The sequence below is a fragment of the Falco rusticolus genome, chromosome 8, assembly GCF_015220075.1.
Source record: "Falco rusticolus isolate bFalRus1 chromosome 8, bFalRus1.pri, whole genome shotgun sequence".
NCBI classification, from domain to species: domain Eukaryota; kingdom Metazoa; phylum Chordata; class Aves; order Falconiformes; family Falconidae; genus Falco; species Falco rusticolus.
The window spans coordinates 18,466,649-18,486,913 of NC_051194.1; the positions used below are offsets into that span (position 1 = coordinate 18,466,649).

Consider the following 20,265-nt stretch of genomic DNA (forward strand, 5'->3'; position numbering starts at 1 on the left):
ACCCTTTCCATCACTGGGGTTTGGTGGGTTTGGCTTGTTCTGAGCAAAAGGCAAGAACCTGTAATAGGGGGTTTAGTCTCTTGCTGTGACAGTGCGTCCGCAGGCGGGGGTGGGTCCGGGGGGCTCCAGCACGTAGGCTTGAGTGAAGTGTTCGCCGCCGGTTCTGAGGGATGCTGCAAGCCACCGTGTGTTGGTGTGCAGGAGGGTGACTTTCTTTCCTGTCTGCACTGAATTGTGCTGAGAAACATGTATAAGAGAGCTGTGATAATGAGCAGTACAGTAGAGCAAGGTGATTTATGATACCTGTTTCTGACAGCTATAGTGCTGAGATTCCCAGGGTATCTGATCACTGCATTAGCATGCTGACAGCTCAGCATTTAGGACATTATGGTAATTTATCCTGCATATGCTGTCACCTGCACTGTCAGAGTTTCTTTTTAATGATGGTATAACTATTTTGTTTGTTTGTACTGCATTCTTTTCATTTGGCTAATGTCTTCTCATTAGATTGCACCCAGTAAATGAGAGTAATTAAGTGTTTCCTATAGCTCAGATGCAATGATTAAGTTGCAGAGTTGGTGCTGATTATGTTTTGTCATTTATCTCTATTAATCTGAGAATAATCCAGATGATAAACACATGTAATTTTTTAGCTAATGTTCAATAGATGAAATTTATAGCTTCTCAATGGAGCCAAACAGTAAGTGTGTATTTATATATGAATAGTAAGTTATTGTACTTGCATTTCTGTTAAATAAACATAGAATTATCTGTGCAACTAAGGAAGAAAAACAGAACATCTACTGAACATCGAGGTTTTCACCTTTTAAAAATGCATTTTTATATAGGAAACTATAATTCACAGTTAAATGACTGTTTCTTTTTATTCTGCTTACTCAAACATCTGCAGAGAATCCTGTGGCAATATTTTTGAGAATGTTTCCTGCAGTACTTGTCTGTATGTGTTACTATTAATTCTGGAATACAAATCTCATCTCTAGTAGCAAAATGTAGGTTTTGTATAAACACTTGCAAATTACTCAGTTTAAAAATGAAAAATTACAGTGATGCATCAAAAGGAGGCACCCCACGAGTTTGTAAATCTTTAACTTTGAAGCTGCCGGTAGAGATAGGAGAAAAGCTCAGGAGTGGGGTTTTTTCAACATACGAAGTTTCAGTAATAAAGTGTTGATACGAAGAATAATGGCAACACTAAATTTCAGGAGCACCCCAAGTTGTTTGATCATGTTCCTTTGTTTTCCTGGTTCTGTAATCTTCCTAGCACATCACGCTATTTTTTTCTAAATACATAATTTAAGGAAGGTGGACAACATAGCCCCGTAATTGTTTGGGGTTATACATCAAAATTCTGGTTTCAAAAGTGGCAAGTTTTGTGTGTTATTAGGTAATAAACTTCTTTAAAATGTAGAACTTGCTGTTATAATAGAAGCTGAAAAGACCCTAGATAATTTGAGTTCTGTGTTAAATATAGTGATACATAAATAAATGAGCTGAACAATTTTTTAACATATACATACTGTGCTATAATGCTACCTAATACAGGAATGTTGTCATTATTATAACTGTGTCCATACGGTATCTGAAACTCTTTGTTTTGACAAGTGTCATTTAATAATCCCGATTTGCAACCCGTGGCCCTTCGTGCATGCTTGCCACAGCTTTGTACTTTCAGACAGGATTACCCAGCGTACGTTACCTTTCGGGTTGGAACAGTGCCTCTTGTGTGGACAACTCTTTCTTCCAGGATGATTTTCACTGAAATAATTCCTGACCTTTTCCAGGGAAATACCTGCCTAGGTAGGGTTGTACAGGGTTTCCTTGTGGTGACCCAAGCTGGGGAGCGGAGCCCTGCCGGTGGCACAGGGGCTGCCCAGGCTGCCTGGGCATGCTGCAGGCACTGCCTGGCCATGGCAAGCAGCCTCAGCCCCAGCCGCTTTTGCCAAAAGAGTTGTGTTCGGTCCAGAGTGACTCTTCCCAATCCGGTGAGTGACAATATTCTGCTGTCTTTGTAACCGTGCTCACAATCCACTGGAACAGGGGAGCTGAGGGGTCTGATGTGGACGGTCCAGCATTAATTGAAGGCTGTTTTTCAGTCTGTGCATGTTTGTTAAGACTTGATCAGATTTTCCCAATGTGTCTTCTATATGAGCACAATTAAGGATTCAATTTTTGGTTTTTTAATACATAAAATTATGTTATACATACAACTCAGTAGACTGCTAGCTTGAAATACATGTTAATTGGATCAAATTGTTGTTCATTACCAATTATTTTCTCCCTAGGAACATAAATTTTAGGGCATCAGCATTCTTTCTGGAAAAGCAAATACTCTGTTCTGTTTATGTGGGTCAGTTCTAGAGTAGCTGCTTAAAATCCCACGTACTGAATTCTGTTATCTTTTCTCCTGGGTGGATCAGGAAAACAGTTGAAGCAGCCAGTGATGGCTGCTGGGCTTTCATTTCTTTGTGACTGGTAAATGAAACACATGCAGCCTCACCAAACTACATGACTAATGACAACCTCCAGTGGCTCCTGCAATCAAAGATTAATTTGCTTTATCAAGTTTAAAGAATAGTAGGCGATAAATCATGTCAAAAAGAAATAATCAGTGGCAGGCTGATGTTCTTTTGCACAGTGGAGGACAGGTGCAATAGAGGATTCATCTGCTATAGACTGTTAATTTTGTTTGCACACTGTTGTGTTAATTTTTATTTAGTTGATTTCTTAAGTCAAATAGTATACATTGTCAATGAATATTTTTGTCTAAAATGTATAGTATTGGTGTTTAGCTGTAAAATTAAATGCTTGTTTGAGTCTATCACTTGGTGTCAAAATATTTTCAACTTAATTCCTTTAATAATAGATAGATAGATTTCATTCCCATCACTTTTGCTGGCTTGGAGCACAGTTTAATGTGGACAAGAATGTAAATGCGTTGTGTATATCTAGTGCATACATATTTCTTCTGCTTCGTGTTGACTCCTGTTTAGCTAGATCTCCTCTCTAGTTCTGCCCAAGAGAGAAGTACAGCGTTAGTCCTAGCAGTTACTCCACTGCGGCAGTTGTTTTGGGTGTTGGCCTCTGAAGTGGAAAACTGATGGTGCTGGGCAATTAAGGCCTGGCCTGCCATGGGACTTCATACCATCCGCTCTTACCACAGTCAGGAGCACAGCATGGGATGGGATCCCTGTGTTGCGGAATGGAGTTCTGTATGGTTCTCACTTAATGAAGTGATTCAGAGACAGCACCTCTCACATTTGTAATTACTGAATATAAACATTCCAATAAAACCTGCTTTTAAAAAAACAAAAAACAAACCAAGATTAAGTCACCACTGAGTGTGTAAGGCTGCCTATGGTATGTCATTATAGTATTACATTACATAGTACGCCATTGACTGACCTGTATTTAATGGTGAATTGTATTGCCCAGAAAGCACGGTCTGTAACTGTTTGGTTTTGATGGAAGATACAGATACCCTCTGCTGACTTGATGTTCTAGCTACATAACTGATCGATGACCATTTTCAGGCTATTATTTCAGTTAAACTGTGGCCCAATAAATTATTTGGAAGCAGTGTTTTCCTGTGTTTAAAAGAATTTGAGTAATGGAATCATGCAGATTCTGTGAATTTCTGTAATGCATGGAAATGATGTGATGTCTCTGTAATCATGTGTGAGCCCTCTAGTGGCATCCTCCGCACTGGAAGCTTCGCTACTAATTGTGTACAAGAGTGTGCAGCAGTGCACGTGTTTAGATCGGAGATGGAACAGCAGAACAGAATTGCCCTCCTGCGACAAGGAGCGTGAGCACCAGACCAGCCTGCTGGCCTCAGTGGGGGGTGGTGGGGGACCAGGCTTCTGCTGCAGCTCTCGGGCCAGCTGAGATATTTGCAGGGAATCTTTTAATACTGATAGAGTTGCATTTGGCAAGGGGAAAAGTTGGAAAACTTCTAACCAGCTCCAGTCGCTGGGTTTTGCATGTACAGTAAATGGGCTTATTAGCACCCATCTGTCCCGATTCAATCATATTTAGATCAAATATGTTGCAGATATTAAAAGTTACATTGCATAAAGATTAAAAGATTTAAATTAAAAAAAAAATCTTGTGAAGTAAAAGGAAGAATTTTGCACAAAGGCTGAGCTTGACAAAAGTAGATTTTAAATAAGCCATTGGCAATTTAATGTGCCCTCTGGGTGTACATAGGCTACAGGCAGCACTTTTAAATGTGGTTCATTAGAGTCTCTGAGTTAACTACCTTCCTTCCATCCCTTACACTGCATTTGTATGCCTTTAGTCTGTGGGCTGCCAAGACTGAATAGTAAGAGGGAGAGTAGTATGATGGGTTATGCGTCGCGTTGTATTCACAGGTAGGTATTTTCACTGGGCTATTTGAATATTTCCACCTGCATTTTGGCTTGGGCACTGGCACTGGGAAGAGTGGCTGATGCTGACTCCTTTGTCCTGCTGACAGTGCTGTAGGAATTAAAGCAGGGAAGTGCAGGGGCCCTGAAAGTACAGCTGTGTGAAAACTGGCCTCCTTTTTGTTTTATTTCAGTTTATTCTTACTAACACACACTTCTGAAATGATACAGCAATACTGTTTCAACTCCTTTGTGCCATTCTGGTGATGCTGGAAAGCTGAAAATGCGGATTAATTTTCTAGTAAAATCTTGCTACTTGTGAATCTGTGTTTAAAAATAGGGGGGGAAAGCCCACTTTCTGCTTATTTGTGTGTGTCTTCAATTACTCAAAAATCCATATTGAGATTTTTTTTCTGGCTCTCAATTTTTAATGTAAAGGTTTAACATATAAATCAGTGACTAGAATAATTCTCAGATTAAATTTGAGTTAACATGAGTGATTTAAATTTAACATTCATAATGATTAAAACAGAACTACCCTAAAAGTAAGTATTCTAAGACAATGTAAGTGTATCACTGAGTCAGGATGTGTCTCATGAGCGCTGAGCAGAGGGGAAGGATCGCCTCCCCCAGCCTGCTGGGGATGCTCTGCCTGATGCAGCCCAGTGCGCTGTTTGTCTTTTTGCTGTGAGGGCACAGTGCTCGCTCGTGTATCGTGTGGTTCATTTAAAAGACATTCAGATGTTAAGGTAAGAAATGCCTGTAAAGCCATCTCTAAATTACATTGTGATGCTGATGGGAAGGAGAATTGAGTACTTAGAAATGTTTCTTAAAAAGCACAGTCCTCTCAGTCCTCTGAAATGAGCTGGAATCCGACGTACTGTTAGGCATCAGCTCTAGCAGCGTGGAGTGTGGCGTGATAATACTGTCCATTTCCACCACTTCATATTCCATCGCTTGGTATCTTTGTTACTCAGGGGTTTGGAGGGCAGTGCAGACTGGAATTGGAGGTCATCAGGCTGGAGCTGAGCTGATGATAGTTATGACTCTTTTGCTGTGGTGTTATTCATACATAAGTCAGCTCGGCTCATTTTTAATATAATGGTGGCTCTGGGAGTAGGTTTGGGGAGCAAGACGAGAAGAGTCTGTGTTTGTTTATTTGGGGCCAAAAAAAGAAAAATATCCCACTCTCAATTTTAATCTATAGTTCTCTAAATAAAATGGCAGAATTAAGACATTTCATAAATTTCTTTCAGCAGTCCTTAGGAATAGAACCCATCATAGTAGCACTTTCACCCCAGAAAAAAATCTCTAGCTGTCTTCAAGTTGATAACAGATGAGTGAAGATAGGTAATAAATAATAGTATGGAAACTCTTCTTGTTTGAACATATTTTGCCGAAAGCACTAAATATGAAGTTGGGTGAGAGAAAGGAGAAACATTTTCTGAGTATTACTGACATATTTTATGATGGCTTAGTGGAACACCTTGCGGCCAGCTGTCTCCTTTATTCACAGATGTTCCAAAGCTGTCAGAGCTCCATTTCTTTCATACAACAGTGTCAAGAGCTAATTCATTGTTAATTGTTGAATGTTCCTTTCTGTAGTATCTTGAGTTGCCACAGGAGCCACCTGGCTTCCTTAGCTTGTGCACAGTGTGTTCAAAAATGGGAGACTGACAACTGTAATATCTAAAGCAGTATGACTTGGTTTGGATGTGGAGTGCTTGAACTAGGAAGGGGTGGGGTTTTTTCCCTTAAGAAAATGCATATTTCAGTTAAAACAAAAAAGCAAATAAACATCTTCTCGAGACTGTCTGTTTCAGGTTTGTGTTAGACTTCATCACTATCTTGTGTACCAGCATGTGATTTTTGTACCTAGTTGGATTTATAGAAGGCAGAACTAGTTCATCCTCATGTATCTGACCAGTGAAGGAGCAATGACTTAGCTGTCTCAGCCAGACAGAGCAAGGGCTGGCAGGTGGTGACTCTTATCTTGTGTATAACCACTTTCCATATCCTGAAGTCAAATTTGTGGAACACAGGACATGTGGGCTATACTTTGCATTTCATAGATACGCGCATCCTCCCAAAATTATTTTTATTAGACCTATTCAGAGCTCTTTCTGACATTTGCTTTTGTGTGCTTCTAAAGTAATCCAAAACTGTTAGTGATGTTGTTCTGATACAGATCTGTTTCATGTACAGGAATACATTTTTTAAGTACTCTTCTCAGACTTGAATGCACTTTCTTTAAACATCATAGGAAGGCAAACACTTGTCAGTCTTCTGCCACTTGCCATTCTCCTGAAGCAAAGAGGAAAAAAAAACCCCACCGGTATTTCAGTGATCTGTTCCACATAGGTTTCATCTGTATCTTCTTTGTTGGAGGAGTCGGTAGTTGGCATCAATTTGGATCAAAAGAACTGCATTTAGGAAGGCCATGAGGAAGGTTCCATATTATTTCTCCAGAGCATTCTCCCTACTGACGAGTTGTTTCTTGAGGCATGTAGCTCTATTGAGAAAGAAGTCTGCTGGGAACAAAAGTTTTATTTCTGAAGCAGGGGGGTTATATCAATTTAAGTATTAAATTATTTGTATAGATATCATCTGCACAATAATGCAGCTTATCACAAGGTACGTAGAAGCTTTTGTGTGTAAGTTGATATAGAAGCATATTATTATTTTAGATTTTATAAGAATATGCACAGGAACTGATGATTGAAGTAGCATTAATATAATAGACCATGTCTGAGCTCTTAACAGCACAAGTACACATTTTCCTTAATAACCAATTTCATTCTAATCTGCTGAATAGAAGTAACATTTAGAGTATTATTTAGATTTTTATGTAATCATCTAAATGTGTGTGCTGTTGGAGCTAAAAATGAGTTTTGCAATATAATATAAGCATGAGTCAGCACCTGGTAGTACGCCTTACCAGATCGCTTTGCTTGCGAGGTGTTTCAGGTTCTTTGGCTGTGGAGAGTACTCATGCCTGACAGCGTTCTGTTATCTGCCCTGTTTGCATAGATTTGATTATCTTGTTTGCCTAAGAGGTCAGCAAAATGAACCAAAATAATTGCTCTCAATATTATTAGAGACTATTACTATCAGTCATACTGTAAAAAGATGACATTCCGTGAAGGACTGCATGTGGAAAGTGGATGATGCAGCCACGCAGGACGCAGGTATGCATGTGACATCAGGCTGTCGTAGGCGCTGCCCGTTCCGTCATCTGCTCTTGGCTCTGCACCATGAACCGCTCTCGTCTTTGCTATGTTCGCTGTAGCGTGACTAATTCAAGTGTTGGATGAGATGGCCTTTTTTTGTTTCGTTCTGTATTTTTCCCCCTTAACCTGAATGCTAGTCTGTGTTTCTCCAGCCAGAGCCCAAACAGTTCAGCATGTATGTTTTTCTGTGCACAACTTCAGGATGGCCCTCTTTTTTTTTTTTTTTTTTTTCTTTTCCCTCCAAAAGACTTTAACATCAGAAGCTAAAGTCTGACACTTCTCACATTACTGAGAATAATTATTGATCAAGATTCTTGACCAATTTTGATTGATCAGTTTCATTAGCTTTTATTAGGTTTGTAAGCTTTTCAGTAGATACTTGTGTAACTGTAATTCTATTCCCTGCTGGTGATCAAGAGTTGGATCTACTTCTGTGTCACCTATGCAATATATTTGTGTTTGAAATTCCTGAGTTTGTAGTGTGCTCTGTCAAATTCTGGCAACGTTTATAGTTGCTTAATTTCAGCAAAAGCTTGATATTGACAACTCCTCTTCAAAGCACACTCCTCAAGTACCCTCTGTGTTGGTAGGTCAGACCATGGCAGTCTCCTTTCTTGTAAGCTCTAGCTTGATTTCAGTGCCCTGTGGTTTAGCTTGAGTTCTAGGGTGAAATTAGGTGAATTCTAATTGAAATTCTAGGTGAAATTAGAATTTTCAGTGTCTGAGCATCACTGTTCATTTTTGTAATTAAATGTATCAGTATCTCCTCTTGAACCAAACTGTTGTTTCGAAGAGTCCTATTAAATTCTCCCTCCATCTTTGCAGCGTTTCCTAGGCATCCTGTTAGGCAGAGGATGTTCTCCCAGCATAGACGCACCAGGCTCTGTCCACTCTTTATTCACCACCATCTTAAAATTGCACGTATGTGTCGTTCCCACAAGCGGACAGACTAACCTGAATTAGATCTTGGGCTTTGCTTTGTCTGTTGTTCTGACTGTTTGGTTTATTCAACCTCCTTCTTTTCTGCTTTAGATAATGAATGTCTCTGTCTTGGTATTTCAAGCACGTGCAAAATACAAGAAAACACGTATTACTGAAGTGAACCTTTGGTTACCATAGGGAAAGGTGCCCTAGGATTAAGGGAGTAGGAAAGTGTCTGAAAACTCTTTCCCATCTCATTTTGCATCAAGCAATGCTCAGTCAGACTGAAAGATCTGCCCCACAGCATCTCCGTTCAAAATGATTGATAGTCGTGGTGGTGGTGTGCTTGGTGAGGAATTCGGAATCATGCAGCGTCTTTACTAACATGTCATGGATTGTTACCTTAAAATTGAATAGCAATATTTTAATTTTTTTTTTGTTAGCAGGGCGTTAAGGTTTGGGTTTGTGCTCAATTAAAGAACTGCCATTTTGGAACTACAGCAGTGAGGAAAAGTTGTGTGAGCAAAGCAAAACCAAAGCCACAGATGCTATAAAAATAACGGCGAGTGGAGGAAATTAATATTAGAACTACACATCTTAAATTTAGATACATGATGATATAGAGACAATTAAAAAGAACGTAATGCTTAGATTAATGATTTATGAGACAATCAAATTGTAAGGAACAAGCGTATGAAAATAGTCTAGCACATCAGCCTAAAAATAATGCAGTGCAAAAGTAAAAGGCAATGAACCTCAGCATTCTCTGCAGATTAGTATATTGCATGGTTGGCCGTGAACAAAATTATTTAAGAGCAGTTCAATGAATTTAATAGATACATAGAGATTTAAGGCATTTCTTGAAGACAGATGCATGGTGAAATCAGACTGCAGGGTGTTTTTTAAAAAAAAATACCAGTTTTAAGCGAAAAAGCTTTCCCGAAGCTGTGATATTTAGTTTAATTAAAAATACAAATCCTCATTTTGATGGCATGTGATGGAGAAGTAGTCTTTTGTACGACAGTAATATGTTGCAATTATTGTTGAAAATTACATATTATTACATCATTTTTAGATTCAGGAGTAAATCTGTGTTATCATGCAGTAACTGAAAAATTGGTGATCACTTTTTTTCCTGAAGGTAGCTTGAAGGGCATACTTAAGAATGCATTTTATTTTAAAAATACTTTTCACCTGAATTGCTGAGGCCAATTTTTTTTGTGACATTTTATGATTAATTAGTAAATCTGTAGGAACACCTTAAAAAGTTACCCTTTGTTTATCTCACATGTAGCCCCTGATTCATACTCGGCTGTTTAATAAAGGGTCAGATTGTATTTATGTGCTTAAATAGAACATAAATATAGACATTTCACACGATGTACCATGTAAATGTAAGCCTTTGTAGTTACAAGTTTTTGTAGCTGGAGAATTGTTTTAAAAGGCATGTAATTTATTAGCTATCAGTAGCTGCTTTATTGCCTTGCCGCGCTGCAGTAATAAATAAAAGAAAGTGAGCTGATTTTACAAATGGCACACAAGGTGCACATTTTGTGAAAAAAGTCTTTTTTTAAAGAATTGGCATTAAATCCTTTTTTTGTGATGACAAAGAGGCTAAGAGTGCAAACTGTATTTTCTGTTTATCGAAAACAGAGTCTCTTTTTCTCGAGGGCATTTTTTCCTATGATCATCAAGGGATTTCAAAAGCAATAAAGTGTGGAATCATTGTTCGACTTGAACAGTATTAAAACTTAGGTTTTAATTTCAGTGAAGTAATAAGATTTGAACCTGTCTCACATTACAGCACTGTAAGGCATTTAGCAATTGTATTTTAAAGGAGGTTTTTAAAATGCAGCTCACTTGTAAGCTAACTGTCTGTCTAGTAATTAATAGTTTCTCTTCAGCAGAGGCTGTTGTGAATCATACTAAGAAATCTCAGTTTTGTTAATAACAAATTATGATAATTGTAAGGATGTTAATTCTTAATTAGTTTAAACCTACAATCTTTTTTGCCCCTTTCTGAGACTGATTTTCAAATGAAGACAAAAAAGTAGAGACTGAGGGTTTCAGCATGATTTTCACCTCAGAATTACAAAGAAATTATCCACATTTATCTGTAAATTTCAAGAAACTTTATTCCTGGGCTAGGAGTGTACATCAGCTCCCCACTAAGAACTGGTGACATATTTAATCTGTAACCATACTTGATATCATTAATGCAATTCCTTTTTCAAAATTGTGTGTTGAAAATAATTCTGCAGAGCACTTCTCCACGCTGACACGGTAAACTTGGGGATGCTGGAACGTACTGTGCACGGTTTTGCACACATGTTCCCAAGGTTCAAAATGTAAATATTTCTTTGGGTTGGTGGATGAAATGTTGGCTGATGAGAGAACAGCCATCACTGTACCTTGGAGCTGGAAAGGAGCATGTGTGATTTTTGGAGGAGGGAAAGTTTATACACAGGTGCACATTCAAAGCAGCCATCAGTGTTTCACGTTGGAGCGGTGAGCTATGACCTTCCGTGATGATTTTGAACGGTAACTGCCTCCATTAGCCATAAGGTTTGTTTCTTTATTTTAGTAGATGGCCTAGACTGTAAATATTAGAGGATCTAAAATAAATCAACATATTATCCTAAGGATACAAAACGTAAGAGCTATTTGTGGTTAGGAACCTTTGACAGATAGTTTGGATGAGGCAGATGATTGCCCGCCTCTCGTATCTGGCTTCCATTGCTGTGCCTGCAGGCAGTTTAGTGTTATAGTTGTATATTGATGTCAGGGTTACTACTGAGTGGCTAGCAATGACAGATGTCTATAATTACAGGCAATGCTTCCAGTATTTCAGAAAAGCCAGCCTATGTTGAACAATTATCTTATTTCTGGCTTGCCAAAGAGGGTTGTTCAAATTGCTGGTATTAGCTGTGGTGGCTGTAACACCTCTCCTTATGCCGTGGGATAAATGTGCAAAAGCACTTTCATGTACAACCACGGTGCAAAACCTTCTTAAAATACATGGTATCACTACATTTCGTATGCTTAAGGCTTGATCCTGAGGTGTGCAACACCTGCAGCTATGTTAGTACAGTGAAATAGTTTTGGATATAGAAATTGTAGAACTATAATAAGTAGCTATCCTTTTTATTACTTGTTTTTAAGTGCCAAACTAACGTTGTTGCTTTAGCATTGAGGTTTATTGCACATAAGCATGCGGAGTGGGCCACTCGTTTAGATACAATTAAGTGACTGAATAAAATTAAGCTGGACGCTTTTAATAGTTACAGGGGCAAGTAAGAGCGTCCATTACTGCTGCTGAAGTACCTATAATACTTTATCTTTTGGAGTTTTGTGAGTAGCACAGATCTACTCTTGTAATCCATACGGTATTGGTTCATTTCCATCATTAGAGGATGTTAAAGCAGCAAGTACCTGACTGCATGTATGGCTTGAATCTCTGCAGTGCAGCGTATAGCTCTGATGGAAAGTGCAGCCCAAAGCTGTGGTTCCAAAACTAAAAATCGGGGTGATGTTAAAAAAGTAGTAGCTATTAATAGGATTTCTCAGTTTTCACTATAATATTTGTACTTTAAGCCCTGGAGGGGGAACAAAAGAGACAGTGGAATTAAAAATGTCTAATGGTGCTTTACAAAAAGGAAAGTCTAAGCAAGACACTTAAAGCTAAGCACCTTTTTATCAATTGGCTAACTGAAGACTTAGCAGATAAACCAGTTCCCCCACCCCCCTGAGGATGCGGCTCATGGCGCATCAGATGTAACAGCTGTTAGTTCATAGCAGGTCTCCCGAAGTAAGTTCCCCAGAATTGTAAATCGTTTCAAGATTTTTTTCAGAAAATGGGAATTAAGAAAGGAAGAAATAAATAAGTAAATAAAAGCTGAGAGAAGGTCATTGAAAGGGAGATCAATTTCCATTTCAGGAGAGGTTTATTGCTGGCATGGCGTGGGCACTTGGCAGAGCAGGAGGCGCCGAGTTAATCCCTCCCGCACCCCCAGCTCCCCTGGATTTTCTGGCTCCATTGAGCTAACGGGGAAGGGGCTGGGGAAGAGGGCCTGGACACAGCCCTCGCAGGAGCTGGTGATGCTTCTCAACTTGTGATGATGGAGTATTTCAGCAGACTTAGGAGGGAAAGAACACCCTAACACCCGTAACAATCTCTGAGCCACGCAGCAGGTTTATCCTTTCCCCTACAACATCACACTTAGTTGCCATAACAATACCCTCATTTTTCAATGTTATTTTATGGTAGGTCTCTATCGATTGAGGATAACTTTATGCAGTACTTTAATTAAGCTAGGTTTATAGGTAAGGTGGTGGATAGTATGTCATTGATATAAGTGGTGCTGTTCCTCTGGTTGCTTACAAACACATACAACAGGAGAGCAGCCTGCTTTTTATGTAGCACAAAGCTCAGCTTAATTTTCAGAGATCCTGCCTGAAACTGAGGCAATTGCTTAATGGTCTATTCTGGAGGGTTTTTTTTCACTTAGGAAGCTAACTACAAAACAAGAGATTAGCCTGATCTCTTGGTTTAGGCTCTGAGTTAAGGGTGGTTTGAGATCTCACCTTTTCAATAAAGACAGCTGGTCAGGAGCGGGGGTGACCAAGATGTTCCTCTGTTAAGGAGAGGATAGAAAAGCCAAGGTCTGGAGGTAAAGGCAAATGATCTGGCACCCCAATGTGCTAATTAGGGGATTCAGTTCAGATTTTCAGAAGCTGTCTGTGGGCTTCGGAAGCTGGATTTCTGCTGTGTTGTAACGGAGCCTTTAAGTGCTGAAAACTCAGAATACCTGAGAGTGATTTAAAAAGCCATGGAAGTCACTAAACGCATTGTGGTACGCGACACCAAGAAAGAAACCTGTGATTAGCGTGGAGTCGCAGTGGATGAGGCGTGGGATGGCGCGATGGCAGCTGCTCCGGCCCTGCCTTGGGCACATCCCAACGGAGGCGCTGGGGAAGGAAGGAGGTGGCTCCTCCGCTGGGGTGACAGCCGTCCCTGCTCAGCATCCGTCACCTCGGGGTAGATATGGTTAAGATCTGGTTTTGCCCTCAGTGTTCATGACAAAATACTTTAATGTCGCAGCGATAGTGCTCTGCAGCAGGGCCTGGAGAGCTTCAAGGAAGTTATAATATCTTAAGCATTTACGCTGTGCCTGTGGGTAATAACTTTACTGTAATTTTCTGAAGATTCATTATCCAAAATCTTAATTCATTATAATAGCCCTTATGAAACATATAGAAACCGACATTTTCTTGTGTTTTCTTATTTGCACAGTGTGAGAGATTCATTGCTCTGTTTTAATTTGTTTCATGGGGTGCGTTTGAGTACATTCCATACAGTGCTGTTATTGAATTTCTGTGACTGTCATTATATAGCCATACAACCTTTAGGAACTCATATTCTGAGCTTCCCAGTTCTGTAATCTGCTTCACATTTAAGAATTGACATAATTAGCTTCTTCAGAGTTATAATGATAGTACCAAAAAGAGAAGACCTCAAAAGACAAAGCAAAGTTAGGCATATCTAGGACCAAAGCGTAGAGAGGACAGGGAAATAAAAGTTTTAGTGTGATTACTGAATTATTTCTCTGTTTTCTTGGACTGTGTTTTCATACAAGTGCTTCGCTTTATAAAACGCTGGTTCCGCAGTTTTATTTTCTCGTCCTTTTGAAACGCAGCAGGTACAGTTCAAGTGGCTGGGAAGTATATGGTTATGTAATTTGAGCCGCTGATAAATCTGCTAGATCATAAAAAATTCCCTGGCACCAGAGCTTGTGAGCCAGCGGTCTTCCCTCAATGTCCTGATCCCAGCGAGGCAGTTGTAGTGCTATAAATGGGAAGAAGGAAGGAACCCTGGATTCCTTGCCTTCACACTCGCTTTAGTATGTTTGAAATTGTTATTGATTGTTACCAAAGGTGTTTTGTTGCTCTCTTCTTTCTCTTTGCTGTCCCATTACTTCCACCCTGAATACAGCAGTACCGCTTGGGCGTTGGTTGCAGTGGTGGTATCAGCCCAAGCCTGCTGTAAGGACCTCGAGTACATACTTGTGCCTGTGCAACTCATTGAACATTGTAGCCTAATGTTATCACTTTGGTGGACTTTTTGCTTAACATCTGTAACTTGTAAGAATGAGATGGTGATGTTGGGATATTTTACTGTTTAGATTACAGTTTTGGCCATATCGTGGCATGATGGCGTAGCGCTGTGTGTTGATTCAGGATTTTGGAGGTTCTAAACCCTGCAGTTGCAAGCGTTTGGGAATGAATGTGTAAAGGTTTTCCAGAAGTGTTAAACTGGTTGCTTCCTACTGAAAATTAATTATTCTGCTCCTTATTTGAAGAGTCTGGAGGGAAGGAAAAGCATTAGGCTTGGGGTTTTTTTCTTGCTGGAAGAAGGACAGGGGAGGTCTCAAAAGAAGGAGAGCTAGCCCGTGTGTGGCTGTGGGGGTCCCGCAGCACCCTAATGAGCTCCTGTGCTGCCTTACCTTCAAGTCACACCGGGGGAGGTTTAGACTGGATATTCGGAAAGATTTCTTCACCAAAAGGGTGGTCAATCCCTGGAACAGGCTGCCCAGGGAGGTGGTGGAGTCACCATCCCTGGAGGTGTTTAAAAGATGTGGAGATGTGGCACTTGGGGACAGGGTTTAGCGGTGGCCTTGGCAGTGCTGGGTTAACGCAGGACTTGGTGATCGCGAGGTCTTTTCCAGCCTAAACGATTCTGTGATTCTCTGGCTGTGTGATGGGAAACAAGCTGAAGATGAGATCACTTCCATGTGTGATTCCACATCCTTTTACGACCCCTTTCAACAGTGGTTTTTTTCCACCTTTTGAATATGTAGCATGGTCTTTTTTGGTGAAGTGTGTTTTATTATTATACGTCCAAAATGCTTTATCATTAATTTTTTATAGTGCTTAAAAGTCTAAGGGTGTTTCATTGTTGTGGTTGGGGGTTGTTTGCTTTTCTATTTTTACATGCCAAGAGTGCGCGTTGGTTTTGAAAATGATTTTGAAGAAGGTGTTTAAAATATCACATATATTTTAGCTTACAATTTGTCACATTACAGAACGGGTAGTAGTTTTTATTACAAGCACTGTATTCATGCTGACTTGAAATGACCCTGTCACATGTGAAAACAAATCAGATTGTTGCTGTTAATGAGCTTTTCAATTTACTATTCAGTGGATCAGATAAGTGGATTTAAGAGGTAATGATCCTGCTTAGCACTCAAGCTTGGCTGTCAGATCCTAGTAGTTGTGGGAAATCCCCAGGGACAAAAGCGTTGACACAGTTCTTGATGGGATAATGGGAATCAAAGCTAATGGATGATAAAAGGAGTAGTAAGAGTTACAAGGATAATTGTGGATTAAAGCACTGCTCTTTGTCAACACTGACTGCTGGTTTAGTATTTTATTTGTTAAACTCTGATGTGGGAAGAGCCTGGTTTGACAACAGAGCACAAAGCTGCTGCAACGGGCGCTGCTCACATTCCCCTTCTCCCAGGGCTTTCCCGAGGCAGAAGGAAAGAGCCGGACACAAGCCTGTGTGTGCTGGTGTGTTCACATTCCTTGCTGTCTCTCTTTATCTTTTCCTTGTATCAAATACAGACATTCCTAAACTTTGCTAAAATTGCAGCTAAATAACATTTCAGCAGCGCGCTATTTAGAGATATGATTTTTTTTTAATTAAAATATAGTAATTTTTTTATTTGGACATATTATTGTTGCTGTGTTTAATTCCTTTAAATGATAACTTCACATTTACGGTGTGAACGTATTATTTTGCAACGTTTGAAGGATTACATTTTTTTCATATTTTGATTGTCCTTTCACTACTGATTTTGTCACAGTGAATTACATTCACACAATTATAAGTGGGTAAGTTAGCTTGGAAGTTAAGTTTTCCTTGGTCTTGGTGCATTTTCTTGTTAGGGCTGTAAGTTTATTTATTCATGCATTTTATTTTGCTCAGCATTAAAAAGAAAGTCTTTGGGATGTGAAAATACAATTTTTATTGTCTAGATTAATATTAAGCTTAACATTATTGACTTCCTCAGAGGCAGCATACTGCTGGTTTGGGTTTTAAGCAGTCATGGGATTACATCGCTAGCAGAAGGGAGGCTGGTACACGCACGTTTAGGTACATAACAGAAGTACTGAGTTAGCTGCAGTTTATTGGTATTCGTGGGGAATATGTAATGTCAGCCAACAAAATTGACAGCTAGATGGCACCAGGCTTTCACCGCTGGTAGTGGAGGCTGGATGTGCTGTGCGAAGTGGCTCCTCTCGGACCTTAGTGATACCTGGCTTGATCACCTCATATAGAAGAGTTACATATAACCCATAATATTTGGTTTCTTGTCACTAAAGGTTAAATGACTGAAACTGAATGTGCTGACAGGTAGATCTGCGTTTAGCCCCGTCGTAAGCAAACAGCAGTTACTTGAGCTCAGGGTAAAGAAACTTGGCAGAGGATTATAAAGTTTTGCAGGACATGTCTCCCTTCTGTTTCTGAAGTTGACTGAACCCAACTAAATGTTTTTATCCAAACTAAATGATAGACTACTAAAACAGTCAGAAATTTTTTATACAGATTACACAGTAAGGAAAAGAAGATATTCAGTGTGTCCTGTGCGTTTCTTACTGCATCGTAACAGCAGTTTGATCCAATAGGCAGGGTGCTGGGAAAACTTGGCTGGTAATATGTGTCTTGGATCTAAAATAAAGGGGAAAAGTATACAACTGCAAGTTACTTGGCTGCTAAAGCCTTTGTTCTCCCTTCAAGAACACAAACCTGAATGTGTGAAGAGTACCCAGTTTACCAGATTTTATGACTAGCAGTGTAAGGGCTTGCAAACACAAGCTAAAGGGCAGTGTTGAACCCCATCCCACTGAGGACAGAGACCAAGGATGTGTTTGCCATCCCTTTGCAACTTTTTACAATAAAAGAGGGGTTTTTTTGAATAGAGACTGTATTATTTTGTGAACAAAACGGTGAGTTTAATGTGAAAAATTTACATCTTTTTTGTGGGAAGAAATGTATGCAAGGGCAAGTAAAAGCCTATTGGTCCCAAATTCACAGAACTCCTTCCAAGAGTGTCTGAGCCTTCGCTTACAAACACTTCAGCAGTGTTGGATGGGGAGGCGTTGGAGCCTGTACTTTTCTCGTGCGAAATCAAAATAGGGAGGGTTTCAGAACAGCTGAAAATGTTGGTACTTGTAAATGTCTCTAATGTGTTACTGTTGAAATGTTTATTTCCAGGTCTATGCCCGAATGTCAGAAGTCTTAGGAATAACAGACGACAACCATGTTCTGGAAACATTTATGACAAAAATGTGAGTTTGTGCCTGGGTTCTATTCTGTATGCATTTTGTTTTGTCTTTAATGTTTACATAAACCCAAAGTTTTATTTTGTCATTAAATTTGCTCTTTGCTAGAAAAATGTTTTCTGTAAATTATAAACATTTGAAGTAAGGGATAACCGTTTTCAAAACTGCCCATATCTTATTTTCTAAAGGTACTGCAGGCCCCTAAATAAAAACTTGCAGCTAGAGGTATCCCTCACAGTGCCTGCATCCCTTCTTGAAATGGCTTGTGGGAGAATGGAGCTGAGTTTTCATAGACTCCTGTTCAGTGACAGCCTGGCGTGCGCGGTCCCCATCCCTCCCCATGTCTTACTCCTGCACCCTCAGATGTCAGTGGCATTGCCTGTAAAGCTTCATAGTGATTTACAGTGGGCAACTGACCAAGTTAATGTTTCTTTGTTGTGGGGAGGCTCGTTTGCATTGCTTTTGGGGAGTATCTGGCAACATTTGCTCTGTTAAAAATACAGATTCACAGAGGATGGTTGTAAGGCCTCACTCTGAAGGAGACAAGGGGTGTTTGGCATTCAGCAGAATAAGGTGGTGTGTTACTCTGGCAGTTAAGGGTTGCAATACTTTCTCTTAAGAATAATCTTAGAAAATTACTCTGGAGAAGCTACATTTTTCTCATGCCTCTGCTGCAGCTGCTTTCCTGGGGTGCCAGCAAAACTACCAGGATTTTGTCTTTTATTATGTACTTCATGAGATTTGATAGTTTCTCCTGACTCAACAAGAGCTTCATCTAAAATAAGTTGTGCTCTTGAAGCAAAACAAAACGGTCCCTCTGAAAAATTACAAACATTCACTAAAAAAAAATCTGGGAGTCCCCAAGAGACAGTAAGTTCTGTGAGAAAGAAACGAGTACCTTACCTCTCTATTGTAGAGCGAGGAAGATGCTGCATCCTGTCATTTACTTCATTTCCTCTAAATGTGACTTAGAAGACCTTTAAATTCTTTCAGTAGACTTTGACCTGCTGGAGAAACATCTCTGCTGGTTTTGCCAGGTTAGCCATGACCTGTTCAGGCAGTATTAAACATGACTTGTGCTATGATGACTACCAACCTTGAGAAATAGGAGCAAGTAAGACAAGGTCATTTTCTGATATGACTTAACATTTCTGTGGAAAAACAAAGCATAAATGCTTTGCTTCCTCAAAACCAGAACTGAGTGTTGTATCCTGCCTTAGGGTAACAATAGTACCCATCGAACCTTGATGTTTGTCTGGAGTATACTTTGGAGACAGGGAAATGGAGGGTGATAAATGGAAAAATACTGATGGATCCTTCCCGTCCAGTTTCTGGAAGCAGTCCGTGGCATGGTACTAGGCAGCTGGGCTTCGTTCAGTTGTTTCAAACTACGGTGAAATTTGGAACAACTGAGGAAAAAGCAGGGAGGGAGGGAGGCAGGGCTGTTTGGAGGCCAGATGCATCAGTTTGCATCTCTTTTTCTACTTGTTGCTGCCATTGAGAGGAAATCTCTGTTACCTTTGCCAACAGAGGTAATAACATAGCATTAACAAGTTGTACAATAAATACTGCATGTGTTTAGGGCTGCATTTGCACCAGTACTGTAAATTAAGAAAAAAGTTAGGGTTTTAATGTTACATGGGAGATTTTAAAAGAAAACTAGGTATATGAAAAGCAAAAATCAGTGCTGCTTTCTGTATTACAACTTCTGTATTTTTATTGGCTCTTTCCTCATGGCTTACCATATTTTCCTAAAAACATGAATTGTTCATTGATTAGATTGAAGATCAATTTCATTTTACAGAATGGATGCTGCAGTTTGAAATGGACCATTCAGTCAGTAGCCATAACAGCTAGCTGTGAAACCGCCGCATAAACACATTCATGTTTGTGTCAATTAAAGTAAAAGAGCTTCTCCCCGGCGGTAGCATGCCAATCGGAAAATCCGGGTGTGAAACCATAACATACTGATATATAATCCAAAAGCTACGGTCTGATGGGACAATCCAGCCTGGCAGCATTTCTGGTGCTGTGTTACTGAGAATGATCTTAGCACATTTGTAACTGGAGTGGGCAGGGTACATGACCGTGAGTCCATTCACCTTTTTCTCTTGTGGATGTAGTCGGTATTTTTAACCACCACACTGTTTAGAAAGCCACTAGTCTACTGTTCTGTCTTACCCTACAGATCCATTTTTTTTTTTCTTTAAGCAGGTGAAATTTGTAATATGTTATTCCTTAACATTAGGTTAAAAGGAAACACTGGGGAATCTTTAGCGTGCACTTTCTTGTTGAAGTGGTGGTACTCTCGTACAGTAACTGCGTAACAATGTTTGAGACTCTAGTGTCTGTATTGTTAATGCCAAGCATTATGTGAAATAGAA

At 39.7% G+C, this 20,265-nt stretch overlaps 1 protein-coding gene across 3 annotated transcripts in view; it reads left to right on the forward strand.

Moving 5' to 3' along the window:
- Positions 1–20,265, forward strand: part of RANBP17 (RAN binding protein 17) — a 163,416-nt gene that overhangs the window by 68,506 nt on the left and 74,645 nt on the right. For all 3 annotated transcript variants that reach the window (XM_037396943.1, XM_037396942.1, XM_037396944.1), the window contains exon 15: positions 17,814–17,887. In XM_037396943.1, the coding sequence (XP_037252840.1) occupies positions 17,814–17,887 (74 nt within the window). The remainder of the gene's footprint in view (positions 1–17,813; positions 17,888–20,265) is intronic.